This window comes from Centroberyx affinis, unplaced genomic scaffold (assembly GCF_046629955.1).
Source record: "Centroberyx affinis isolate AG114_WGS23_722 - 3 ecotype Tasmania unplaced genomic scaffold, CSIRO-AGI_Caff_v1 ptg004333l_1, whole genome shotgun sequence".
Taxonomy (NCBI): domain Eukaryota; kingdom Metazoa; phylum Chordata; class Actinopteri; order Beryciformes; family Berycidae; genus Centroberyx; species Centroberyx affinis.
The window spans coordinates 70,035-92,628 of record NW_027282039.1 but is presented as its reverse complement, the minus strand read 5'-3'; the positions used below and the strand labels follow the sequence as shown (position 1 = coordinate 92,628).

Here is a 22,594-nt window from a genome sequence, read left to right as displayed (position 1 = left end):
CCCCCCCCCACCCCCCCAAGTTATACATGCCAATAGGGATATCCATAGTTATTTTAGCAATTTTGAACCTGTATCACTGACATTTTTATTTGAAACTATATCCCACATGAAATCAACTATGTGCAGCCTTGATATTATCCCCACTACATTCCTTAAAGAGGTTATTGACACAGTTGGACCCAGTATTTTATAAATTATTAATAGCTCGTTAGAGAAAGGCATTTTTCCTTCTGTTTTTAATCATGCTGTGGTCCAACCTCTTTTAAAGAAACCTAACCTTGATCCCTCTGCTCTTAACAATTTTAGGCCCATTTCTAAACTTCCATTTTTATCAAAGGTTTTAGAGAAAGTTGTTTCAACCCAGCTTTTAGCTTTTATGTGTCATAATAACATCTTTGGGAAAATATAATAGAGCTTTACATAGTATAGAAACTGCCCTCCTCAAGGTAACCAATGACCTCCTTTTAGCAGCTGATAGGGGGGAAAGTGCAATTTTAATTCTTTTAGACCTAAGTGCAGCCTTTGACACAGTAGATGACAGCCATTTCAATTGACCGTCTTAACACCTGGGTTGGCATCAAGGACACTGCACTTAGTTGGTTTTTAGTTGGTTTATAGCTTTTGGTGTATGATTTTAGATTTTGTTCCATGCTCTGATGAAGGCCAATAGGCCGAAACTTTAGCATGTTAGCATGTTTGTTGATATGGCCAAAATAAATTGGCGAAATCAAGATTAGTCAACTTCGTCCTGAAGATCTGTGTGTGCTACCTGTTTACTTTTGGGTGTGTGATGTTGGAACTACAGTATATGACTTTGGTTTAGCACCACAAATACTGGGTAGGCGCATCCTTTCGTTGATCCAATAATGATATATTCTTTGATATTATGAGATCATGAAGTCAGATCAGTAGTCGTAGTAGTCATATTTGTATTTTACCTTTTAGTGGAGGTAAAATACATGCAAACCATAAGTTTGTGTATTTATCCTAATATTTTGTGTTAACAGATCGACAGTTTGTAAATAAAAACACAACAATTTAACATTAGCAAACAGTTTACATTCACTTCATTAAACATAAATCTGTTATTATCTGATATTGCTACGGTACATGCCCAGTTGTTACAACCTTATTTGGAGTCCTTTGGTTAGTTGCATTGTGCGTGGTTCAAAGAATGTTTTGTGATCCAACTTGTGGAGGAGGAGAGAGAGAGAGAGAGTGTTTCATGCAATCTCGGTGCATTTTTTGTTTCCTTTCACATGTGCAACTTGATCTGCAGGGAAGACAGGATAGGCTTCTGGTATAGGCCTCTGGTTCTGTCCTGGTTCGGGTCGCTCTGCTTTGTTAGCAAGGGCATTTCTTTTCACATCTGCAGTTTCCTGCTGCAGGGAAAAGAGGATAGGCTGGACATATTCACTCCGTATGGAGCAAACATGACAGTACAGGCCTTGAGCTGCTTTACGTGTTCCCCTCTGGGAAGCCAGCAGGAGAAAAAGAGCCCCATGGAACAATGGCTGCACTTGGTTTTATAGTAGGTGACTTCATAGCTAGGTGTGAAATGACTGGCACGGTTTTAGGTGCTCAGGGGGGTCAACAACAGGAAATACTTATGTCTCTCAGTGTAAAATGAAAAAATGAACAAGACAATTTATATGCTGCACAGGTTAATTATGGCCGTTTTTCTATCCAGTTATGGGTGATTGTGGGGTGGACACTAAGCCTGTTCATGTGTGCACAATTCCATGATGATTTTCCTCACATTGTGATTAAGAATGAGAAACAAGGTGAAAAAAAAAGTCTGTTAGGAGAAACGCAGAAAGATTTGTATGTATCTTTTTAGTGGGGATTCTACACAAACCTTCATACATGTGTCCCTGGGGGTTTAGAACAGCAAATGTCAAAGCTTCTATGAACTGGCCATAGGTTGAATTACTACTGTATTATCAATCAACCACAGAGAATAGCAAAAAAAAATAGCAAAAACATCATTCCTTTAAAGTTTCATCTAATGTTATCTCATAATGACTTTAGACTCAAAATTCTGGCCTTGATTGATTACAGCCAATGTGAGCTGACAGGGAATAATACTGTGGTGAGAGAGAGGTCAGTACAAATGCAGAGGTTGTGGTACAGAGAGAGAGGTAGAGAGACAGAGAAATGAAGAGAGAGAGAGAGAGAGAGAGAGAGAGAGAGAGAGAGAGAGAGGTCTACATGGGCCATATGTCACATTAGGATTAAAACCCTTCTCTTCTGACCATCTGTCTCTCCATTCATCCTCTCCTGTTTTCCTCTCAGAGACAGAGAGGTGGGTGACATAACCTCGACCCATCACCAACACTCTTCAACTTTATGCTTTATTGCATAAATGAATGCTTTACTGTCATAACAGGACAGAAAACTATAGCAGTATCATATAGCAATTGACATGTCATAGAACAGGTTGGTAGTAATAACTAGGGTTAGACTGATATATGGTGGCAATATTGTCTTTTGTTTAAAATATATGAATATGGTCAAGTCAGTGTGGTCCACCTGATATGATGGATATGATGCAAATTGATTAATTACATATTTATTTTAATTGATCAATATTATACTGGTTGTCTATGGGAAGCCCTCTTTCTAATGAGAAATTTTGATCTGATGCTACACAAGTATGTATGTGCTAGCATTGTTGTTCTTGTTAATTATTTATGTATTTGTTTGTTTATTTATTTATCTTAATTCGTATGCAAAAAGAATAGCCCTTATAAATATACCCTTATAAACCCTTATAACTCTTACATACCTTAAACTAGCAACTCAATTCAAACTTTAAATTGTTCAGCTACTTTAGGTGATTCTATAATTGGCAGCATAAATTCAAAAAATGTATATCTTTTAAATTGGTGGTTGGAATTTCATGAAATTTGGTGCACAGTTTAACTCAGTTGTTCAGGTTTCTGGTTTGAAACTTGCCAACTATAATCCGTTACAGTAGTTATGAAGATGAAACTGGTACTGAGGATTAGGGCAACAACACCACACTGGATACCTGCTTTGAAAACATCTGACAAGACAAAAGTTTCCTGCTGGATGCATTTTAATGTTTCGTGGCAAACAATACTGTAACGGCTAAGCTACACTGGAGCCATTGGGCATCAGCCATTGAGTGAAGACTAACTGAAGCCAATTTACCCTTCTACTGCCTATGTTGTGTTGCGTCTGATGGCAGCAACCGGAGAGCATCCAGCGTTCTCTTAGATTCCATTCCCAATGTCTGCTGCTAGCGTTTTGTGAATAGGAAAAATGAACATGATGACAACAACACATTGTTTCTAGAGGCATACTATAACAAAGACACAGTCATAGATGTGACGCATCCTACACAGTTTTGTAGTATTACAGACCAAATGGTGATTCTCAGCATCCTGTGTGCTATGCCTCCTAATGGCCAGTAGGGGCAGATAGGCTAACCATGAGTGAGTAAGTGAGTGAATAAATGAATGAATTAAAAATATGCTAAATATATGCTAAAAAATATTTAGCATATGCTAAAAATATGGACTTGTGTATAGCCTACATGTAAATTCTTATAAATGCTTAAATTCAAATAGACTATAAAATAGATGTCCATCCATATAATAGCTAGGATCACTATATGTCTAGTATTTTCAGGTTTATGGTTACTAACTAGCTAAATGTTATATAACCTGTGGCCCAGATTATGATGATTTACATCAGAGGTGGAAACTTAAGGATTTTGGGCCCTATCCCACTGGCCTACTATAGGGTGAAATTTTGCACTAGCCCGTACAAATGATTACTAGCCCAGTACAGTTAAAAATAATAATATATTTTATTATCACTAGATAAGTAATGGAATGTTTAAGTTTAGCAAGGCAAACTACAAGGGACTTGGTAGAGCACAAATGTCCACCAATGCTGAATTCTGCTTGCAAAGTTGCACCCTGAACTTGCAAATCTGCAGCCACAACAGTTTATGTTTGTTTATCATTTCTCTTCTGGGTGTGATTTACCTGGAGCACCTGAATGCAATGCAGTTTAGCAGCCAACTTGAAAGTCAAGTCAGCACTTGATAATTGTTCTGGCTAAAAAATGATAATTGTCTAATGACAGAAATTCCAGATCACCACCAAATTCTTATCAACCGATCCTTGGGCCAAGGGCTATCTGTCCACCAAATTGTAGCCAAATCCATTGGTAACTTTTGAGATATCTAGCTAGCAATCAAACTTTGTAACTTTGTAACTTCACAAAGTGGAGTATGTCGGCTATCCAGTGTGTATGTGTTGGTGGAGCAGCACTTTTCCAATTTAGCAATATTAGGCGCCTAGCCAGTAGAGTTAAAAATGCCAGAAAGTCAAGTTGGTAGACAAAGAGTGGAGAGTCTACTGGCAAGACCCTGAACGGAGCAGCAAAAAGAGACGGTGAAATAGGGGTAGAAAAGACTTGAGAAAGAGTGTCAAAAACCCAGGAGTCCCAGGATGTATTTATGGAAGGATAGGACCAGAACATGTGCAGAAGATCAGCAGAGACTCTGTGGCAACGATTACATATTGGGTCAATATCTGGATAGATTCTAGGCAGCCTGCACCGGGTCCAGTGTACCCTATGGACAATTTTACACTGAATCAGCCCGTGCCTGGCACAAATAGAAGAGCGGTGGACTTGGAAATATATATTTGGAATTGTTTGACAAGTGTGGGAGTGGCATTTGTGGACAGGAAAAAAACATTTGTGATCATCCTTTTTTATTTACGTACTGTGATATACATTTGTTAATCTTGCTTTAATCCTGCCTTTTATTTGCCACACATCACTGTTAGGAAGTAACAAGGGAAAAAAAAGAGTTAATTTTGAATGCCCGGTTACACACACACACACACACTCACTCACATGCACACAGTGGGATTAGAGCCAGTGTTTGGTAGCATGAGTTTTATCTTTGGCTGTTTACCAGGTTGGTTCACTCTGGTCTCTACACGCTATTTATGTTGAACAGATTTACTGCTGTTTGACTCTCTCTCTTTCTCTCCCTCTCTTTAATTTATTCAGTCAGTCTCTCTATCCCTCTTAATTCTCTATCTGTATGCCGAGTAGTGTTTTTACTGGAGCTTTAGTTTATCTGTCTACACAGAGAGAAATTATGTCATGAGGTTTGCAGTTAGTCCCTACTGAAACCACTTAAATTGAAACCTGCACCTTTGCAATTTGACTAGTCATACAATAGCACAATGTCAACAATTTCAAACATTTTGAACGAAGAGATCAGTGTACATAGTGATGAAAATGATGTCCCAACGCACACACACACACACACACACACACACACAAACAATTGATAGACCTTGTTCTTTATAGTAATCTACTGGACTACATTTAGGACTAACGTGTCATTTATATATTATATTATATTATATTATATTATTATATTATGATGATGGTGATAGTATTATTATATTATTATCATATTATTTTATTAATGTTATTATAATGATATTGCTGTTACATCATATATTTATTATCACTACAACATTAACACTGTCTGTTTCTTTCTCTCCGCCACACATACCACACTCCCTGCTTCACATGCCAACCTGTAATCTCTGCTCCCGGACTCTTATCATATCATCACATACATCATTGTAACTGCTTTATGTTATTGTCTGTATGTCTGTCCATTATGTCTATCTTGTTTATCTTCTATGTCACTCTTTTTTATTTTGTAATGCTATTTCACCAATAAAATAAAATAAAAAGTTTGGTATTGATTGTGCAAATGCACTTTGATTTACAAGCTATTACATGGTTATTACATCATAGGCCACACCCACTTTCACCAATCACGACCAATCTTCAGATTTCCATTAGTAAATGGAACACACTTGCCCTTAAGCAGGCCTAATAATTAATAATAATAAAAAATAATAACAATTACACAGAGCAATGAGAAATAAAACATTGCGGATGAGTTTATTTCATAGATATGGCTAAATCCTCAAAACATTGTTTGTTTACTTACATTTATATACTATATCACCTGTATGTGCACCGGAAATGATCACAATGCATCCTGTGTACGATGCATTTGTGAAGTCTGCATTGTTGTTGACTCGCTCCCTTGGCTCTTGAAGGGTCAATCTCAGAAAGTTTACTTGAATTATCAGAGTAACGGAACTGAAAGATGTGAGCTTAAGATGGGGAAGTCAATGAGGGCAGGTTGAAACGACTAATGAAACGCACTCGGTGTGTATCTCAAGGCCCTCTGGCTCTGTACCACGTTTGGTGTTGATAGGTGAAAAACTGAAAAAGCCTTAGGGAAAAAGCTGTTTTTCAAATTATGCAAATTAGCCACAAAAAAAAACTCTAGGTGGACTTTGTAGAGCACACTCAGGGGCATATGTGCACCAAGTTCTGTGTCAATCGGACTCATGGTGAGGGAGTTATGGACTTTCAAAGGCTTAAATGTTGTACTTTTAATTATAGCACCCCCTGCAGGCCACTTTTGTTTGACAAGGATTTGCAATGCTTTTCCAATCACTGTGCAAAATTTCAAATCTGTAGCATCTCACAATAAATTACGATACGGTGGAAGGAAAACAACAGAGACCAAAAATAAATCAATAGCAAAACAATACACATTGTAGCAAAACAATAGCATGACGTACTAATAATAAATCAGTAGCAAAAAAAATAGTGGTTCAGCCTTACGTGCTTGAACCACTGATAAAATGTAAATGGATACGGCATGTATTGACATGCAAGTATTACATTGATTACCTCACAATACTACTAAATTAGCATGCCCTGCTCTCTACTGGGCTAAAAGGTATACAGCATTTAATGACAATTAATGCATAAGGCACACAGGTGTCAGTTTTGAAGACCAATAGTTCAACCTAAGGAAAAAACTCAAACTCAATAGAGTAATTCATTTTGAGCGACTAGTTCAAAATGACAACTGCACAGCTCTATTATCAGAACATGTCTGCTCCGTAGCTGCATCATCATCATCTAATGCATTGTAAAACCTCAGTAATAAATAGTCGGCACTGGGGGAATTTCTCTGTGTCTGATCTTTCCATCTCTGTCTTTGTGTCTCTAGGACTACCGTGTGAATATCTTCCTCCGTCAACAGTGGAATGATCCCAGGCTAGCCTACGCTGAATACCCAGATGATTCTCTGGACTTGGACCCCTCTATGTTAGATTCCATATGGAAACCCGATCTGTTCTTCGCCAACGAGAAGGGAGCCCACTTTCATGAAGTCACTACAGATAACAAACTGCTCAGGATATTTAAGAATGGAAATGTTTTGTATTCTATAAGGTAAGGGGGAGGTTGTGTGTGGATTTGTCAGCTTGTGTATGTAGATGGTGTGGTGGAGAGGTGATTGCATGGAGTCGTAGTACGGCCACTGCGCTCAGACTGTTCGGTGCGGTATCCAGTTATTAGATCATATAAGTTGGGGTCAGACATGATGGATAGTTAGTTACTTAGTTAACTTTTGTTAGTTTGTTTGTTAGTTACCTTGTTCAGCACTTAATTTATTTCATAATGGACAGAACGTTGTCGGCCCTCCAGCCTTCATCAGTGTCTAATGGTAACTAATTTTCTTCCTCTATATCAGTGGTTCTCAACGTGGGGTCCGGGGACCACCAGGGGTCCTTGAGGGGGTTCCAGGGGGTCCCCAGCAAATTGATGAATTGTTAAACTTCACCATTATTTCATTTACAAGAAGTTAACACAATTAGAGAATGTAGAAGAATCACTGTTTTGGTCATAGTTTCACTGTTATCTCTCTACCTACAGTACAGATAGTCATGGAATTCTGGACAAAATCATATCTGACAATACAACAATTCTCAGATTTGGGTCCAAGAGACAAAATCTCATCAAATGGGGGTCCGTGGCCAAAATGTGTACTAAATTAGGGGTCCTTGATATGAAAAAGGTTGAGAATCACTGCTCTATATGTAGGGAAACTTTATTATCACAGGTGTGTGGAAAGACACATGTGATCTCATCATCTCAACATAATCTCTTTACAACATTGAATCAACAAACCAAGAGCCTTCAAAGCATTTCACATATGCAGACACAACTTACAAATTACCTCTACAATTTTGGCATAAAGGATCTAATCCTCACAAACAACAATTACAATGTGAAGATATTGCTTTTTAAATACCTGGTATAAGATATACAATAACACTTTATTTGAAGGGGGTTGAATAAGGCTGACATAATACTGTCATAACTATGTCATGACAACTGACATGAACATGAATTGAACTTTATGAATGTTCATGACTGTTGTCATTAAGTGTCATTCAACTGGGGATGTGATGTCTCTTCTCCTGATGCTACTTCTATGTTCGTTAAGTCTGTCTTTAAGCTTCCGACATTTACATTTATTACATTTACAAAATATAAGCTATATAACATTGGTAGTGTTGCATGTGATGAGTGATTTTATGGTGTATTCCTTACTGGTATGCTGATTGATAAACCTGTTGGTTTTCACCATGTTATTACAGTAGCATCAGGAGAAGAAACATTACATCCCCAGTTGCACAGAAAAAGAAACCTGAATGTGTTCTCAGTCTTTTTTCCATGCAAACTGCAGCACAAACCACAATTGCTGCAAGTCATATGGGCTGCACGTCTTTATTTTGTTTTTTATATCAAAATATCACACTGACTAGAGGTGGGATCTTTATTCCCTGACTGCTCTCAATAGAAAAAAGCATTAGTTACAGATTTGAGAGTTCACAATAAAATGAGTAACCAAAATAATTATTTTACACATTCATTTTACCCTACGGTATTCTAGTGTAAGAGACTCATGTACAGACAACGGTAGTGGCCAATCTCAAACCTGACAAAAAAAAAGAAATAAAAATACAAAATATAAAAACAACCAAAAATGTCTACCTGAACCAAATGAGTTCAATGGGTAAGTGGGTAATGGGCTAAATCAAGACTCAATTTAACATCCAATGGGCCACGCACATGGGACCGTTTCCATTAGGGCAGAATTCAAATAATTTTTTAAAAATTCAGTTTTTGAGATTGAAGTCTGAATTTTGTAGGTTGCCGCTATGAAGACAAGAAAATATTGTATATTTTTTACATGAAGATTGGACATGGAGTAAACAGCCATTCACAGTACATTTGTGCAAGTCTAAGGATACTCTGTAATGATTTTCATGTAATTTGTGCAAAGTATGGGGGACCAGTTAGATTTAATTAGTTTTACAGTTTTTAATGAAAACAGAGTGGCAGACTTCATAATTAAGTATAGGTACTACTGTATGAAGGTTTTGTCTTGGTTGGGCCAATAACCTCAGAAAATTACAGCGCTGTAGCATGTATTTTTTATGATTACATATAAATACCAGAACAACCAAATGGAAATTAATTACACTGTTATATATTGAATTAATAATGGCAATTGCTATTTTCATGGAGAACAGTAGTTGGTGCTCCAAGCCTTGGCAAGTTATATTGATTTGCAGTTGCCTACAAAACTCTGTGCAAACCGTCCATGAGTGAGTGACTGAGTGAGTGACCTCTATTTGCCACCTTTTGCCTCCGGCTGCATGGAGGAAAGAACACTTGCGGAAGTGTGGCCCTGACATATTGTTTGTTCCATATTGTTTGCACATAGACTGAAAATAAACACTATGTGCCAGAGATCATAAAACTGTGTGATGTTGACTCAGGAATTTCTGTATCTGCAGGCGACTATCTGTCACTATGCAATTCAGGGTCACACCACATGCCTCCAAGAGTGCAAGGCTCCTTTTTAGGCCCTCTTTCTCCATGTGGTAACTTCCACCAACTTCATTGCTCTGGTTAAGAAGACAAATTAGACGGGGAAAAAAGGCTGTAATATGTAAATGTTATTATGTTATTGGAAACATAAGATGTTCTACTACTGCCATATTCAAACTAAGTTTCAACGGTTGAACCGTGTCCATACGTTCTCACTAACCTGCACTAGCTGGATATCAATGACAGTGTTGCCCAGCTGGCTCAAGGTACATCCTGGCATGTGTTCAGAAGGTGTCATACTGGAATAGCTTCAAGTGCATTGCCCTGAACATATGATATCAAAGACAAAGACATTTGGAATAGTTATCCAGCTTCATGCCTTATCTTGTTTATGTAGTGGCAGCCTTTTGGGATTCTTTTTTGTCATACTTCTGTAGTAGAACAGTAACAACATGACATGCCATAAACAAATATTAGCTGTTTTCCAAATATCTTTTCCAGTTTAAAAACAAGATGTGCCAGTGAAGTAGATGGCTGCAGAAAGGTTTCAAAACTCTGGTTGTCCAGGGAAAAGGATTGTTACGTTATGTCCTGATGTCTGGGTCGGTGATCCAGCTGTATTTCTCTCTGTTGGCCACATCTGTTGCGTGTGGAGGGAAAGACAGAGAGTTTTGTGCGCTCCTCAACACATCATAGGCTTCTGGTTCTGTCCTGGTTCTGGTCACTCTGCTTTCTTAGCAGGGGAAAGTTCCTTTCACATCCGCAGTTTGCTTCCGCAGGGAAGAGAGGGCAGGCTCTGCATATTCACTCCGTTTTGGAGCAGGCAGGAGACAGTACAGGCCTTGGGCCTGTAGGAGAAGGGACACCAGTCCCTCTGGGCAGCCACCAGGAAAAAGAGAAGGAGAGAGAGCCCAAGAGAGAGAGGGGGCCCCAGAGAGAGAGAGAGAGAACAATAGCAGCACTTGGTTTTTAAGAAAGTTGATTTCACACCTAGGTGTGAAATGACTGGCAGCCTATCAGGGCATGGTTTTGGTTGTTCCGGGGGGTTACCACAGGAAACAGTTGTAGTTCTTTACATAGGGAACTAGTTTGTAGGACTGCTGAGGGATTGTACCTATTTCTGTTTTGAAAATGTAGTGAGTAGAAAGTATAGATTTTTCTTTCGAGATGTAGTGAGTAAAAGTAAAAATCTTAAGTGAAAGAAAAACTTGTACAAAGTACAGATATACAGTAAAGTATTTGTACTTTGTTACTTCCCACCTCTGCCAGTGACCATACTGACACCAGAATTTCAAGTGGCCAAATAGGGTGAATCTACAGCGTCTCAATTAGTGGGGTTGGGATGCTCTTCTCTGCTGCAGCCACACTTTGTGATTTAAGATGATAAAATGGTTGGATTTTTACAAAGAGCTCTTGCCTAGTGCAGCACTAATATAAATGTACACAAATATTTACAGATTACTGTCTGTAAATCCTGTCATTGTCTTTTTCTTTTTCAGATTAACATTGACTCTGTCGTGTCCTATGGATCTGAAGAACTTCCCCATGGATGTCCAGACCTGCATTATGCAGCTGGAGAGCTGTAAGTACACACACGTGTGAGCGCACACACACACACACATAAATACCAACAGACACCAGGAAAAAAAGGGTTAGTTTTGCCTATAGATGGATGACGCTTGCCATTAAGGCATTATTACGTGGGATGGAACATTTAACTGATCCCAGGAAAATACTTTAATTGTCTTGTGTATTGTCTGTGTAGTGAGCCATGCAGTTTATACCGCATTCTCATGGGATAAGGATCATTTTCAGAAAGCTCAGTTTTCAGTGGTCGAAAACGCTGTCTTTGACTAGGGCATTGACTAGAGGCATTTTTGAAGAGCCTCCAAATAATTGGCTTAATTTGATCTATAGAGGGCGCTAGAATCACAGTAGTGGCGCCGTCGTTGAGAGTGGCAGCTGGTCACAGCAGCTCCCACTTTTTCTACTTTTTCGCTACTTTTTCTAATTTTCTGTCTACCGTTGGTACTTTTTTTTTTGCCATTTTATTGCACTACTTTGAATTATTTTGCACTACTCAACTTTTCAACGTTCTAGCTCTATGCTTAGTGCTAGCAATTTACGGGGAACGAGAGCCGGTGTGAGGGTGAGGAACAAGAGGGAGAGGAACAGGAAATTCAAACCTTGCCTTCCATCGGTCGTCATGGGGAACGTGAGATCGCCGGCCAACAAGACGGACGAACTCTCAGCCCTGGGGAGCAGTCAACGTCAGCACCGGGAGAGCAGTGTGTTGTGCTTCACGGAGACATGGCTAAATGGGAATATACCGGACTGTTCGGGCAAACTCGCCGGCTTCACGCTAGTGCGTGCGTACAGGGAGAAACAAAGCGGTAAGAAGAAAGGAGGAGGTCTGGCCGTCTTTGTTAAGTCCAGGTGGTGTAACCCAGGACACATTACTGTGAAGGCACGCATCTGTACTCCAAATATTGAGCTGTTGGCTGTGGGGTTGAGGGCATACTATCTGCCTCGGGAGTTTTCGCACGCCATTGTAGCTTTTGTTTACATCCCACCATTTAGCATACAGCTCCACTGCCCCACCTTGTACCGACGTACAAGCCTGTTGTCAGGCAGCAGTCTGCCAACACCAGGACTGTGCTGGTGTGGTCTGAGGAGGCTGAGGAGGCCCTTCAGGACTGTTTCCAGACCACGGACTGGGAGCTGTTCCAGAAGGACTACGGGAAGGACATCGACGGTCTCTCCCATTGCATCACAGACTACATCCGCTTCTGTGAGAGCAGCCTCATCTCCACCAAAAGGGTGCGCTTCTTTCCAAACAACAAGCCGTGGATCACAAAGGACATTAAAGCCCTTCTCAACAGAAAGAAGAGAGCTTTCATGGCTGGAGACAGGGAGGAAGTCAAGTCTGTCCAGAGGGAGCTGAAGAGGGAGCCCAGGGAGGCTAAGAACAGCTACAGGGGGGAGACTGGAGAGGAAGCTCCAGCAGAACAACGCTAAGGAGGTGTGGAAGGGGATGAAAAGGATTAGGACTCCTCCAGTGCTGGCAGTCACTGCACACCCCCTTCTACATCCCGACCAGGTTGATGCACCCCCAATCCCCCACACCTTCAAAAAAATATATAGCCGCATTAAAGGCATCAAGTTTAATCATGCACAAATAATCAGAACACACGTAACAAAATATTCAAGAGATCGCAACAATGCACTCTCACATTCAAATGAAACTGAAACTGCGACAAAGTTTCAATAAATTGCAACAAAGTTACGCACAAGCGTCACTTTTAAAGAGCAAAGAGGACGGGTGAGGGCAAGGACACACACACAGGCTCAGAGGCAGATAGGCCCATCATGAGAGAAGATGGGGAAAAATGCTGTCATATTTTCAGCCGCATTAAAGAAAAATTGCATCAAGTTTAAATTACAATTAACCATACATAACCTAGCAGTTATGGAAATTATAACACCAGTAATTTGAATCAAATTGCAATAAAGTTACACACGATCCACCGCGTAAAGAACAAAGAGAATGACACATGCATAGGCTCAGAAACAGATAACATGGACAAAAAGAGGATCCCACAAAGAAAATCCCACTTGAAAAAATTACAGTTTAATGGTGTAATTACTACACCATTACACCACCATTACATTTTTCCTCTTGTGCACCCCCTAGAGGCAGCTCGAGCACCCCAAGGGGTGCGCGCACAACACTTTGGGAATCCCTGGTTTAGTACACAGGTTAATAAACTGGAATTAGGCCATTGTAAAGTACTGTGTTACCCAGCAAAGAATAATAGAATATAAATTAGAACAAATAGTGGTCATATAAACATACTCAACCGATAATTCTGATATTAAGTAGAAATGTATGAATGCAAATTAGCAAAACAAAAAGTATTACAAAAACAAGTTGATTTATCTTCCAATATCTGTTTTCCTCTCATATCCTTCTCGATCTTTTGCTCTTGACCTCATACACCTTGTTCTCTCATTCCCTTCTTTTCCATTCAGCCACACATCTTACTCTAGTATCTCCTTCATTATTTTTCCCTCCCTCTTCCCCCATATGGAAAAAGGATTTCAGGAGACACGTGGCTGTATCTATTTAAAGAAACACAGAGTCTTGTTAAGTAATGTTGATAGGGTCATGACTTATTCATCCATTGTCATATCCAGAGCATAGCCTAGCCCCAGGGGAGAGAGAGAGAGCACAGGCAGTGGATCAGGCTAACATTTGGACAGATCATTTGTCTTCATTGGTCGTTTTATTCTGCTCCACTGCACAGCCACAACCCACTGGCCAGAGATATTACTATACAGATAACAGCTTTGTTTTTTTTTGTATGAGATTATTTTTATGGCATTGCTTTCTTTGATAGTATGCAGTGGAGAGACACTGGAAAAATGGGAGAGAAAGACACACGCACGCACACATAGAGTGAATGAGAGAGAGAGAGAGAGAGAGAGAGAGAGGATTACATGAAATGACTCCAGCCTTGATATGATAGATGGAGGAACTTAAAAAGAGAAAACCCAGCACCATCTCTAATTCAATTTCATATTACAGATTACATATAGATTTTTGGTCCAAAGTACATACAGATTTGTTGATGGATTTTGTTTGTCTTTTAATGAAGCACTGACACAAAGGTGAAATATTCCTTTGCATTATGTAATATTGATGATGGAATAGGGGGACAGAGGGATGTGTGATTTGTTGAGTGACCTTCTTTCAACATGGATACACAAATCATTGTCTCTCTCCATGGACCTCAGCGTGTCAAGGGATACCTATACATTTTCATTTTTTATTCTGTTGTTGAAAAAATGGAATTACAAGAGTTGAGTTGTTGCGTTCATGCTGTTGGTGTGATCAGTAAATCAATCAAATCAAAATCAATCAAAACTTTATTTGTATAGCACATTTCATGCAAGCAAATGCAGCTCAAAGTGCTTCACAACACAGATAAAAATGCAGTAGAATAAAAGAACCAAAAAAGGCGAGGTAAAAAAATAAATAAAAAATAGACAATGTACTGTATCTAGAGTAGAATAAAATGGGAACATTAAAATATAAAATAAAAATAAACAAAATTGTAAGATTAAAATAAAGACATTATTACAGGAAAGCTAGGCTAAACAGGTATGTTTTAAGTTTTTGTTTAAAAGTGTCCACATTCTCTGTAGTCCCCAGATCCTCTGTCAAACCCGTGCTCTGAACTGATAGCCCCTGGCCTCTGGGCCAAAGACAGTGTCAATTAGACTGGAGCAGCTGTGTAGGTAAAGCTGATTGAGAGGCGTATTCAAGTCAATTCCTCTTTCTTTGTTTTTTTTTGTTTTTGTTTTTCTTTTTACTTTCTGTTGGGATACAATACAGACACTATATTTGGAAAACAGCAAGTTAGCATCATTAACATTGCTCATTGAATCCCATTTGGTAACGATTTCTCCTCGTCTCCTCGCCTCGCGTCTCTTCCTCGACTTCTCTGTCAAAGGTCACGGAGGAAACGAGGAGAAGATGCGAGGAGGTGAGTGAGCCTGGCTTGTCAATTGGAATGTCCTTGTACGGCCATATTGAACTGACATTTGAAGTGTTGCGTTGAGGCTCCTCCCACGCAGGATGACTGCTGTCTAAAGCCCCTTTCACACTGGTCAAAAAACCCACTGACACCCAGTAACATCTGGCTTTTGTCTTCAGTGTGAAAGGGTACAATCGGCATTCATTCCCGGGTCGAATGACTCTGCAGTAGTCATGGGTATTTATCGGCTCCAGCTCTGATCGGGAGAGAGGACGCATTTTGGCCAGATGGAATGCACCCCAGTTCTCTGTCATTACACTTGTAAGATAAGGGGGTCATGGCTGGCTGGCACAGGGGTCGCTGATGTTGTTGAACAGTCCAATGGCACAAAGGAACGCCTGAGGTGCTCCGTCCTGCAGCGTGGGAGGAGGAGCCTATGGCTGAAGCTGCTCCTCATCAGCCTCAGCTCTTAGTAGAGAGGGTGAGAGGGGTTCTCCAGGATGGCATTGATCTTTCCCCTTATCCTCCTCTCTGCCACTACCTCCAGACTGTCCAGTTTGTGTCCCACTACAGAGCCAGCCTTCTTCACCAGCTTGTTAAGTCTGCTGGTTTCCCCTGCCTTGATGCCGCCTCCCCAGCACACCACAGCAAAGAAGAGCGTACTGGCTACTACAGACTGGTAGAACATCTGCAGCAGTCTGTTGCACACGTTGAAGGACCTGAGCCTCCTCAAAAAGTACAGCCTACTCTTTTCCTTTCCAGTAGAGAGCCTCAGTGTTGTCCAACCAGTCCAGTTTGTTGAGCTGCACTCCTAGGAACCAATAGGAGTTCACCAACTCCACTGCCTCCCCAGTCTTGCTGATGTTGAGTTGGAGGTGGTTGTTGTCGCACCAACCTACAAAGCTCTCTACCCGCTCTTTGTATTCCTCCTCATTGTCCTCCGTGATGCAGCCGACAATGGAGGAGTCATCAGAGAACTTCTGTAGGTGGCATGTTCTGGAGTTGAAGCAGAAGTTCGAGCTGTAGAGGGTGAAAAGAAATGGTGACAGTACAGTTCCTTGGGGTGCAGCGGTGTTTCCCACCACCACGTCTGACAGGCTGCCTTGCAGCCAGACTTACTGCGGCCTGCCGGTAAGGTAGTCTGTAATCCAGTCCGCGAAGTTGTGGTCTACCTGCATCTCAGAGCTCAGAGAGCTTGTCTGCCAGCAGGAGGGGCTGAATGGTGTTGATGGCACTGGAGAAGTCAAAGAACATGATTCTCACAGTGCCCCCTGGCCTCTCCAGGTATGAATAAGCCCTGAGGAGCAGGTAGATGACGGCTTCCTCCACACCGATGTGGGCCTGGTAAGCGAACTGCAGGGGGTCGAGGGAGCCAACCACCAGGGGCCTGAGGTGCTGCAGAACCAGTCTCTCAAAGGTCTTCATGACATGTGAGGTCAGAGCGACTGGCCTGTAGTCATTAAGAGTGTTGGGACGACCTTTCTTGGGCACTGGGACAATGCAGGAGGTCTTTCACAGCTGGGGCACCTTTTTCAGCCTCAGAGAGAGGTTGAAGAGGTGCTGGAACACTCCTGCAAGCTGCCCAGTGCACGCCTGGAACACCCTGGGGTTGATGTTGTCTGGCGAGGATGGGTGACCATGGTGCTATTGTCTGTGGGAGTGGTAAGGGTAGTGGGGAGGGGAAGAGCCGTGGTGTCTACAGTGTCGTCCTCAGGGTCAGAGGTGTGGATGAGGGCAGAGGTGGTGGTGGTTGGGGGGCAAAACTGTCTTTCTGAGTCAAACCTATTGAAAAACAGGTTTAGCTCATTGGCACATTCCTGGTTCCCCTCCACGGCTGGACCTGATTGTTTGTAGCCAGTAATTTCAGGTGTTCCACCAGAGGCACTGATGTAAAATAGTTTTGTGATCTGTGATTTTTTCTTGCTGGAAGGGTTGATGTCATTTTCAGGACATCTCCAGTAACACCAACATCAGATTTCTTTTTGTCTTGATTTTCTGCACCTTCACAAAAATCATTAAGAAAGACAGTTTGTCCAGCATGTCCCCACATCTTAAAGCCCGATTTGTGTGGTTTTGCTGGCATGTAGACACGTAGATGACATTTTCCCTTGAATGGCACCATAATTTCATCAACTGCATGATATTCTTCAGGAGGCATGCAAATAAATTGTTCTCGTAGTTTTGGTAACCATGGCCTGAGTTTCCACATTTTATCTTCCTTTGCATCAGACACATTAAGGTTGTCCTGAAAGTGAATCAGGGTCAGCAATTTCAGAAATCGATCTCGAGATATCATATCAGAAACTGTGGGCTAGGCGATGGAAACAAACATGTATTTTTGTGTAAACATGTATTAGATTGTATACAACAGGTTTTTTTAGGAAAGTATTGATCATGTCGATGATGTAGAGGTCTCAGAAACTCATGTATCAAATATCATACAAATGGTGTTACAGTACATTTTATCATATTGAATAAAATGTGCATATGTGGGCCAGTGGGCTGGGTATCATTTAAAAAATTACGATACCAGTACCAATACCAGTACCCTTAAAGTGATACCGATACCAATAGAGTACTTCTTTCGATACCTTTTTTTTTAACGTTTTGGTGGCATCTCGGCACGCTGAACTGCCAACTCCGTCACATACACTGGGCTCGACTTCACCACCACAGACTGTATGGGTTGTAGCTGCTGCGGTAGTGGGCCAATCAAACGTCGCATTAAATCAAAGAACGCTTGTGGTGATTGGCTGCGAGCAAAACCAGACAAATAGTCATTTTTTTGTAGATCTGTGTACAAAAAGTATCGAATGCAGGTATCGTTTGACTGGAGACGTTTCGATACTACTTGGTACTGGGTTATTTCGGTCGGTACCTTAAAGGTATCGAGTACCCAGCCCTACTTACCACTGAATTTCAGCATTTGAGGTTCAGCATTGGAGTTAAGCGACAGAAGTTAAAATTTTGTTAAATTGCCTTAATGCCTCACATTTTGACCTGGTGCCATTCTTAGGAATTGAGCAAGTGAGTGACTTGAGTGACTTCTTGCTCCAGTTTTCTCTCTTAGTAAATCTCTTAGAAATCCACATCTGCCACATGGACATGGATCATAATCTGATTAGCCACTCGATGTGTAAATCCGTGTGAACGGATTTGTAAACTGTGCGAACGGATTTGTAAACTGTGCGAACAGATTTGTAAACTGTGCATACGGATTTCTAAACCGTGCCCTCGGATTCACAATCCGTGCGAACGGATTTGTAAACTGTGCAGTATTTCGGTATTTTGAACCCTGAGCCCAAACATGTTTTCCGTCATGATCCCTATTAGACCCGCAAACGTAACAACATCCCACAAACGTAATAAACCACAAATGTAATACAAATCTGCAGGTTTTAATGTAATAATCCCACTAACGTAATAAGTTTCCCACTAACGTAATAGCAGTTGCCTAACACAAACATAATACGTCATTTCCCGCAAACGTAATAACTATTAAATTTGCAGGGATTTGTCACGTTTGCAGGAAGGTGAAAATCTTCAGCTTTCAAAATTGTAATAACTTCCCACAAATGTAATAAATCACTAATATAATAAAAATCTGCAGGTTATACAAGTTGCTAACTCTAAATGTCTTCAACAGCCAATGACATTTTCTTCCCACATATTCTTGTCCTTTAGGTTCTTGCCTGTTTAGACTGATCAAGTGTTGTGTATACAAATGAGCAATAAATCCCAATCATATTTATTCCAGATTTCTTCAAGGTTTTGCTACAAAGACAAGTGCAAAAAAAACACAGGATGGGCAAAAACATTGTAAAGGTTTATAACCAATCATAGTAACCCTATACAAAAGCTTCAGTATGAATTTGCTCAACAATTAAAATATTTAAGTAAATAACACAAAGTATTGTTTTAGTAACAAGAGGTCAGTAACAACTGGATATTATTTATCCTCACTAAACACAATAGTTAGCAAAAGTTAGCATGTAGAAGTTACATATCTTTATAAAGAAAAAACGATTCTAAAAAATCAGTTTACTGGCTCCAAACAGGAATGACAATGAGGTAGAATCATGTTCTGGGTGGAGTATCCCTTTAATGGGGACAACAATATCCAGCTGTTACTGACAATCAATACTTTACATTCTTTACTTGTGCATGAAACTTTTGTATAGGGTTAAGTATGATTGGTTGTAAATTTTCATTGCTAGAGTGACATGATACTGTTTTTGCCTCTCCTGAGATTTTTTACACTTGGCTTTGTAATAAAGGTGAGTCAGGAGTCTGAATATAAAGAAGTGTGATAGCAAGGGGCACAAAGCTTTTCTCGAAGCGTAGCCTCTTGCATCTGGCTGTCCTGCACCTTTGGCCAGACGGGAGCAGGACAAAGTGGTGGTGAAGTGGATGGACCGGGTCTGAGATCAATGTGGTGGCTTTGCGTCTAACTCCTTTTGTGTGTAGACGTGTGATTTTGGGTATCGGTAGACCAATTATCTTTGAGGCTAGGTGAGGTGTTTTGAAGAGGGTGTTCTTATTGGCGACAGAGGAGTGAGTAGTAACAGATTAGGCCGTACAGCAGGATGGTCTCTATATGCTGCGGTATAGGAGTAGTAGGTGACAGGGTTGTACATGGAGTGTTTTCAGTTTACGGATGATGAACAGTCTCTGTTTGCAGTGTTTGTGTAGGTCCATGGTGTGTTGGTTAAAAGCAAATACATTTAATGATAACACCATTGATAAAAAAAAACTTGAACTGAATCAAATTAATCCATTGTGCATCCCATCAATACTGCCTGCCTCTTCTTGACTGGCACTGGTAATGTTCTTTGAAATGGTTTTGCCTTATTGCATATGGATGGGTGATAGTAGAGAGAGGGGTCTGCTGCACACACAAAGAAGCTTAAACAAGCACAGATCCTGTACAGACCCATGGTGTGTGTGTTCAGTTCACTGCACTGAAGCATTGCCACACAGTTATCGGTTAAATAATTCCACTAACGCCACTTAAATACCACAGGTAATAACGTTACTTAACGTTAAAGTTTATAGGGCAAGACGTGGATTTATGTAAATTTATGGCAGAGAGTAGGGCTCAGTGTGGGAGCAAAGTGTGAGTCCATATCAGTTTGATCACCACTGTGATTGGATGAATAGAGATCTGAGTAATAATGCTTTAATATAATTTATCTGGGATGTGTGTGGGATTATAGGTTAATTCATTTTTCTGATTTTCCATAACTTCTCTTACTCTCTTCAGATTTCAGTTGCTAGGCTAGTACTTTATGTGACTTTTCACCCAGCTCATAATAACGTTGTCTCGATCTAAGATTAGCACTTTCAGCTTTGTATACATACAAAGCTTCTCTTCATACATGTGTGAAGAGAATTATAGTTGAGTTTCTTGTTAACCAGTGGATGGTGCACCTCTTTTGACCGTGATGATTGATATAATTTCTCTACAAACAGAATTCTCAAGACTTTCCAATTCAGCATTATACAGTATTTCTTCTTTAGTGCCTTTGTGTAGGACATATATTTAATATAATTATATTTATATTATATTATATATTTTTTCCCTTCTGTTGAAACGGCCAAGATGTACAATGAGCTGTTTACAGCCACCGTTGCCCAAGAGTTTTGGACTTCTACTATGGTTGCCAGAGGGTGTGTTACATCACCTGAAAGCTGACTGTTAGGTCTTTGTGATGGTCTTATTATCAGTCAGATGCCTTGTGTTGTGTCAGGTCTTCTATGTCTGTCTACCTTTTCTACCTTCCCTAATGTTTTGTCTGTCTGTCTTTTCAAATTGTGCTTGGACCCTGCATTCACCACTTGTGTTTGTATTATTGATTAGTGATCGATTAGGCTGTGTTTATCCCACTGTTTGCTTTGTGCAGTTGGTTACACCATGAACGACCTGATCTTTGAGTGGCAGGAGAACGGACCAGTCCAAGTGGCCGATGGGCTGACCCTCCCACAGTTCATCCTCAAGGATGAATCAGACCTCAGATACTGCACTAAGCATTACAACACAGGTAACACACACACACACGCGCACACACACACACACACAAGCAGGGTGAAATATTTCAGTTCAATTCAATCTTTAACAAAACATACACCAAATGACAAAACCACAGTAAAACCACAATAAACACAATACAATAATGAAACACTAAAACCACAACAAATAGTTACAATACACAAAAAAAACATAAAAACATCCATGATGCCAAACAAGATCATAATGAACAGGGAAGTTTCATGTGCAAATGTTAAAGTGCTTTTTTAATGTGCACATTTAATAGATTTACGTATTGGACACATGAGTTCCTCTTCCTCTTAGTTCTCCTATGAAGCACTATGACATGGTGTCCTGAAGGCAAGAATTCAACGGCTGGCTTTAGAAACTCTATGTAGGTAGATATAAGTAAACCTATGCAACCTTAGCCCCTAAAGTAAAAATTCCCAGGAAAACCTCAATAGAAAAACAAATCAATTGAAAATAAAAGTAAATTCACTGTAAAAATTAATACCTTAATCAAACTAAAAAAAATAGGTAACATTTCCCATTCATTTTTTATGAGTTGGGTCAACTTCTGGGCATTTTTGAGTTTAACAAACTCAATAATATATATTTGACTGTAGGACTACAAATTGATTAAAGCCTACTTGAGACAGAAAATTAAGTTGAACCAACTTCATTGGAGACAAATTGACATACACATGAACTAAAATATTTAAGTTTTAGCAACTCTTCTTTCTTGTGTCGGCCGAATCAAATCTACTTAGAATAAATGATTAGTATTAACACAAAATTACATTACTCTGTTGTAAATGCAAAAAATTGTAAATCTAAGAAAAAAATATGAATGCATCAGGAATCTCAGCTTCCTTTATTTTACTTTTTTTTTATTATTATAAAAGAATATTGTTATCATTATTATTATTACTACTACTACATCCATACATCCATAACAAAAACATTGGAGAACATTCAAAAAGAACTGCCCTCATCAGGTTAGAGAATACAGCCTGAAAACCCTTACAACTCCAGCAACAATACTCATTCTGAAACAAGAAAAAAACATGAGAGCTTGGTCAAACTATGCCTAGTGTAAGAAAGGTTAGCAAGAGAGTAGAGAGTAAGAGAGTGAAAGACAGAGTACCAAGTAATGCCTACCATACACTAGAAGACTTTGAAAATACTTTTAAAAGACTAAAGTCTGACACCCTCTCACATCCAGCTCACATCTAAAGACAAT

At 40.0% G+C, this 22,594-nt stretch overlaps 1 protein-coding gene across 2 annotated transcripts in view; it reads left to right on the top strand.

The window, feature by feature from the left end:
* LOC139664620 (glycine receptor subunit alpha-3-like) overlaps window positions 1–22,594 on the top strand; it is a 69,113-nt gene that overhangs the window by 30,476 nt on the left and 16,043 nt on the right. For both annotated transcript variants that reach the window (XM_071543523.1, XM_071543522.1), the window contains exons 3-5: window positions 7,109–7,332; window positions 11,283–11,365; window positions 21,227–21,364. In XM_071543523.1, the coding sequence (XP_071399624.1) occupies window positions 7,109–7,332; window positions 11,283–11,365; window positions 21,227–21,364 (445 nt within the window). The remainder of the gene's footprint in view (window positions 1–7,108; window positions 7,333–11,282; window positions 11,366–21,226; window positions 21,365–22,594) is intronic.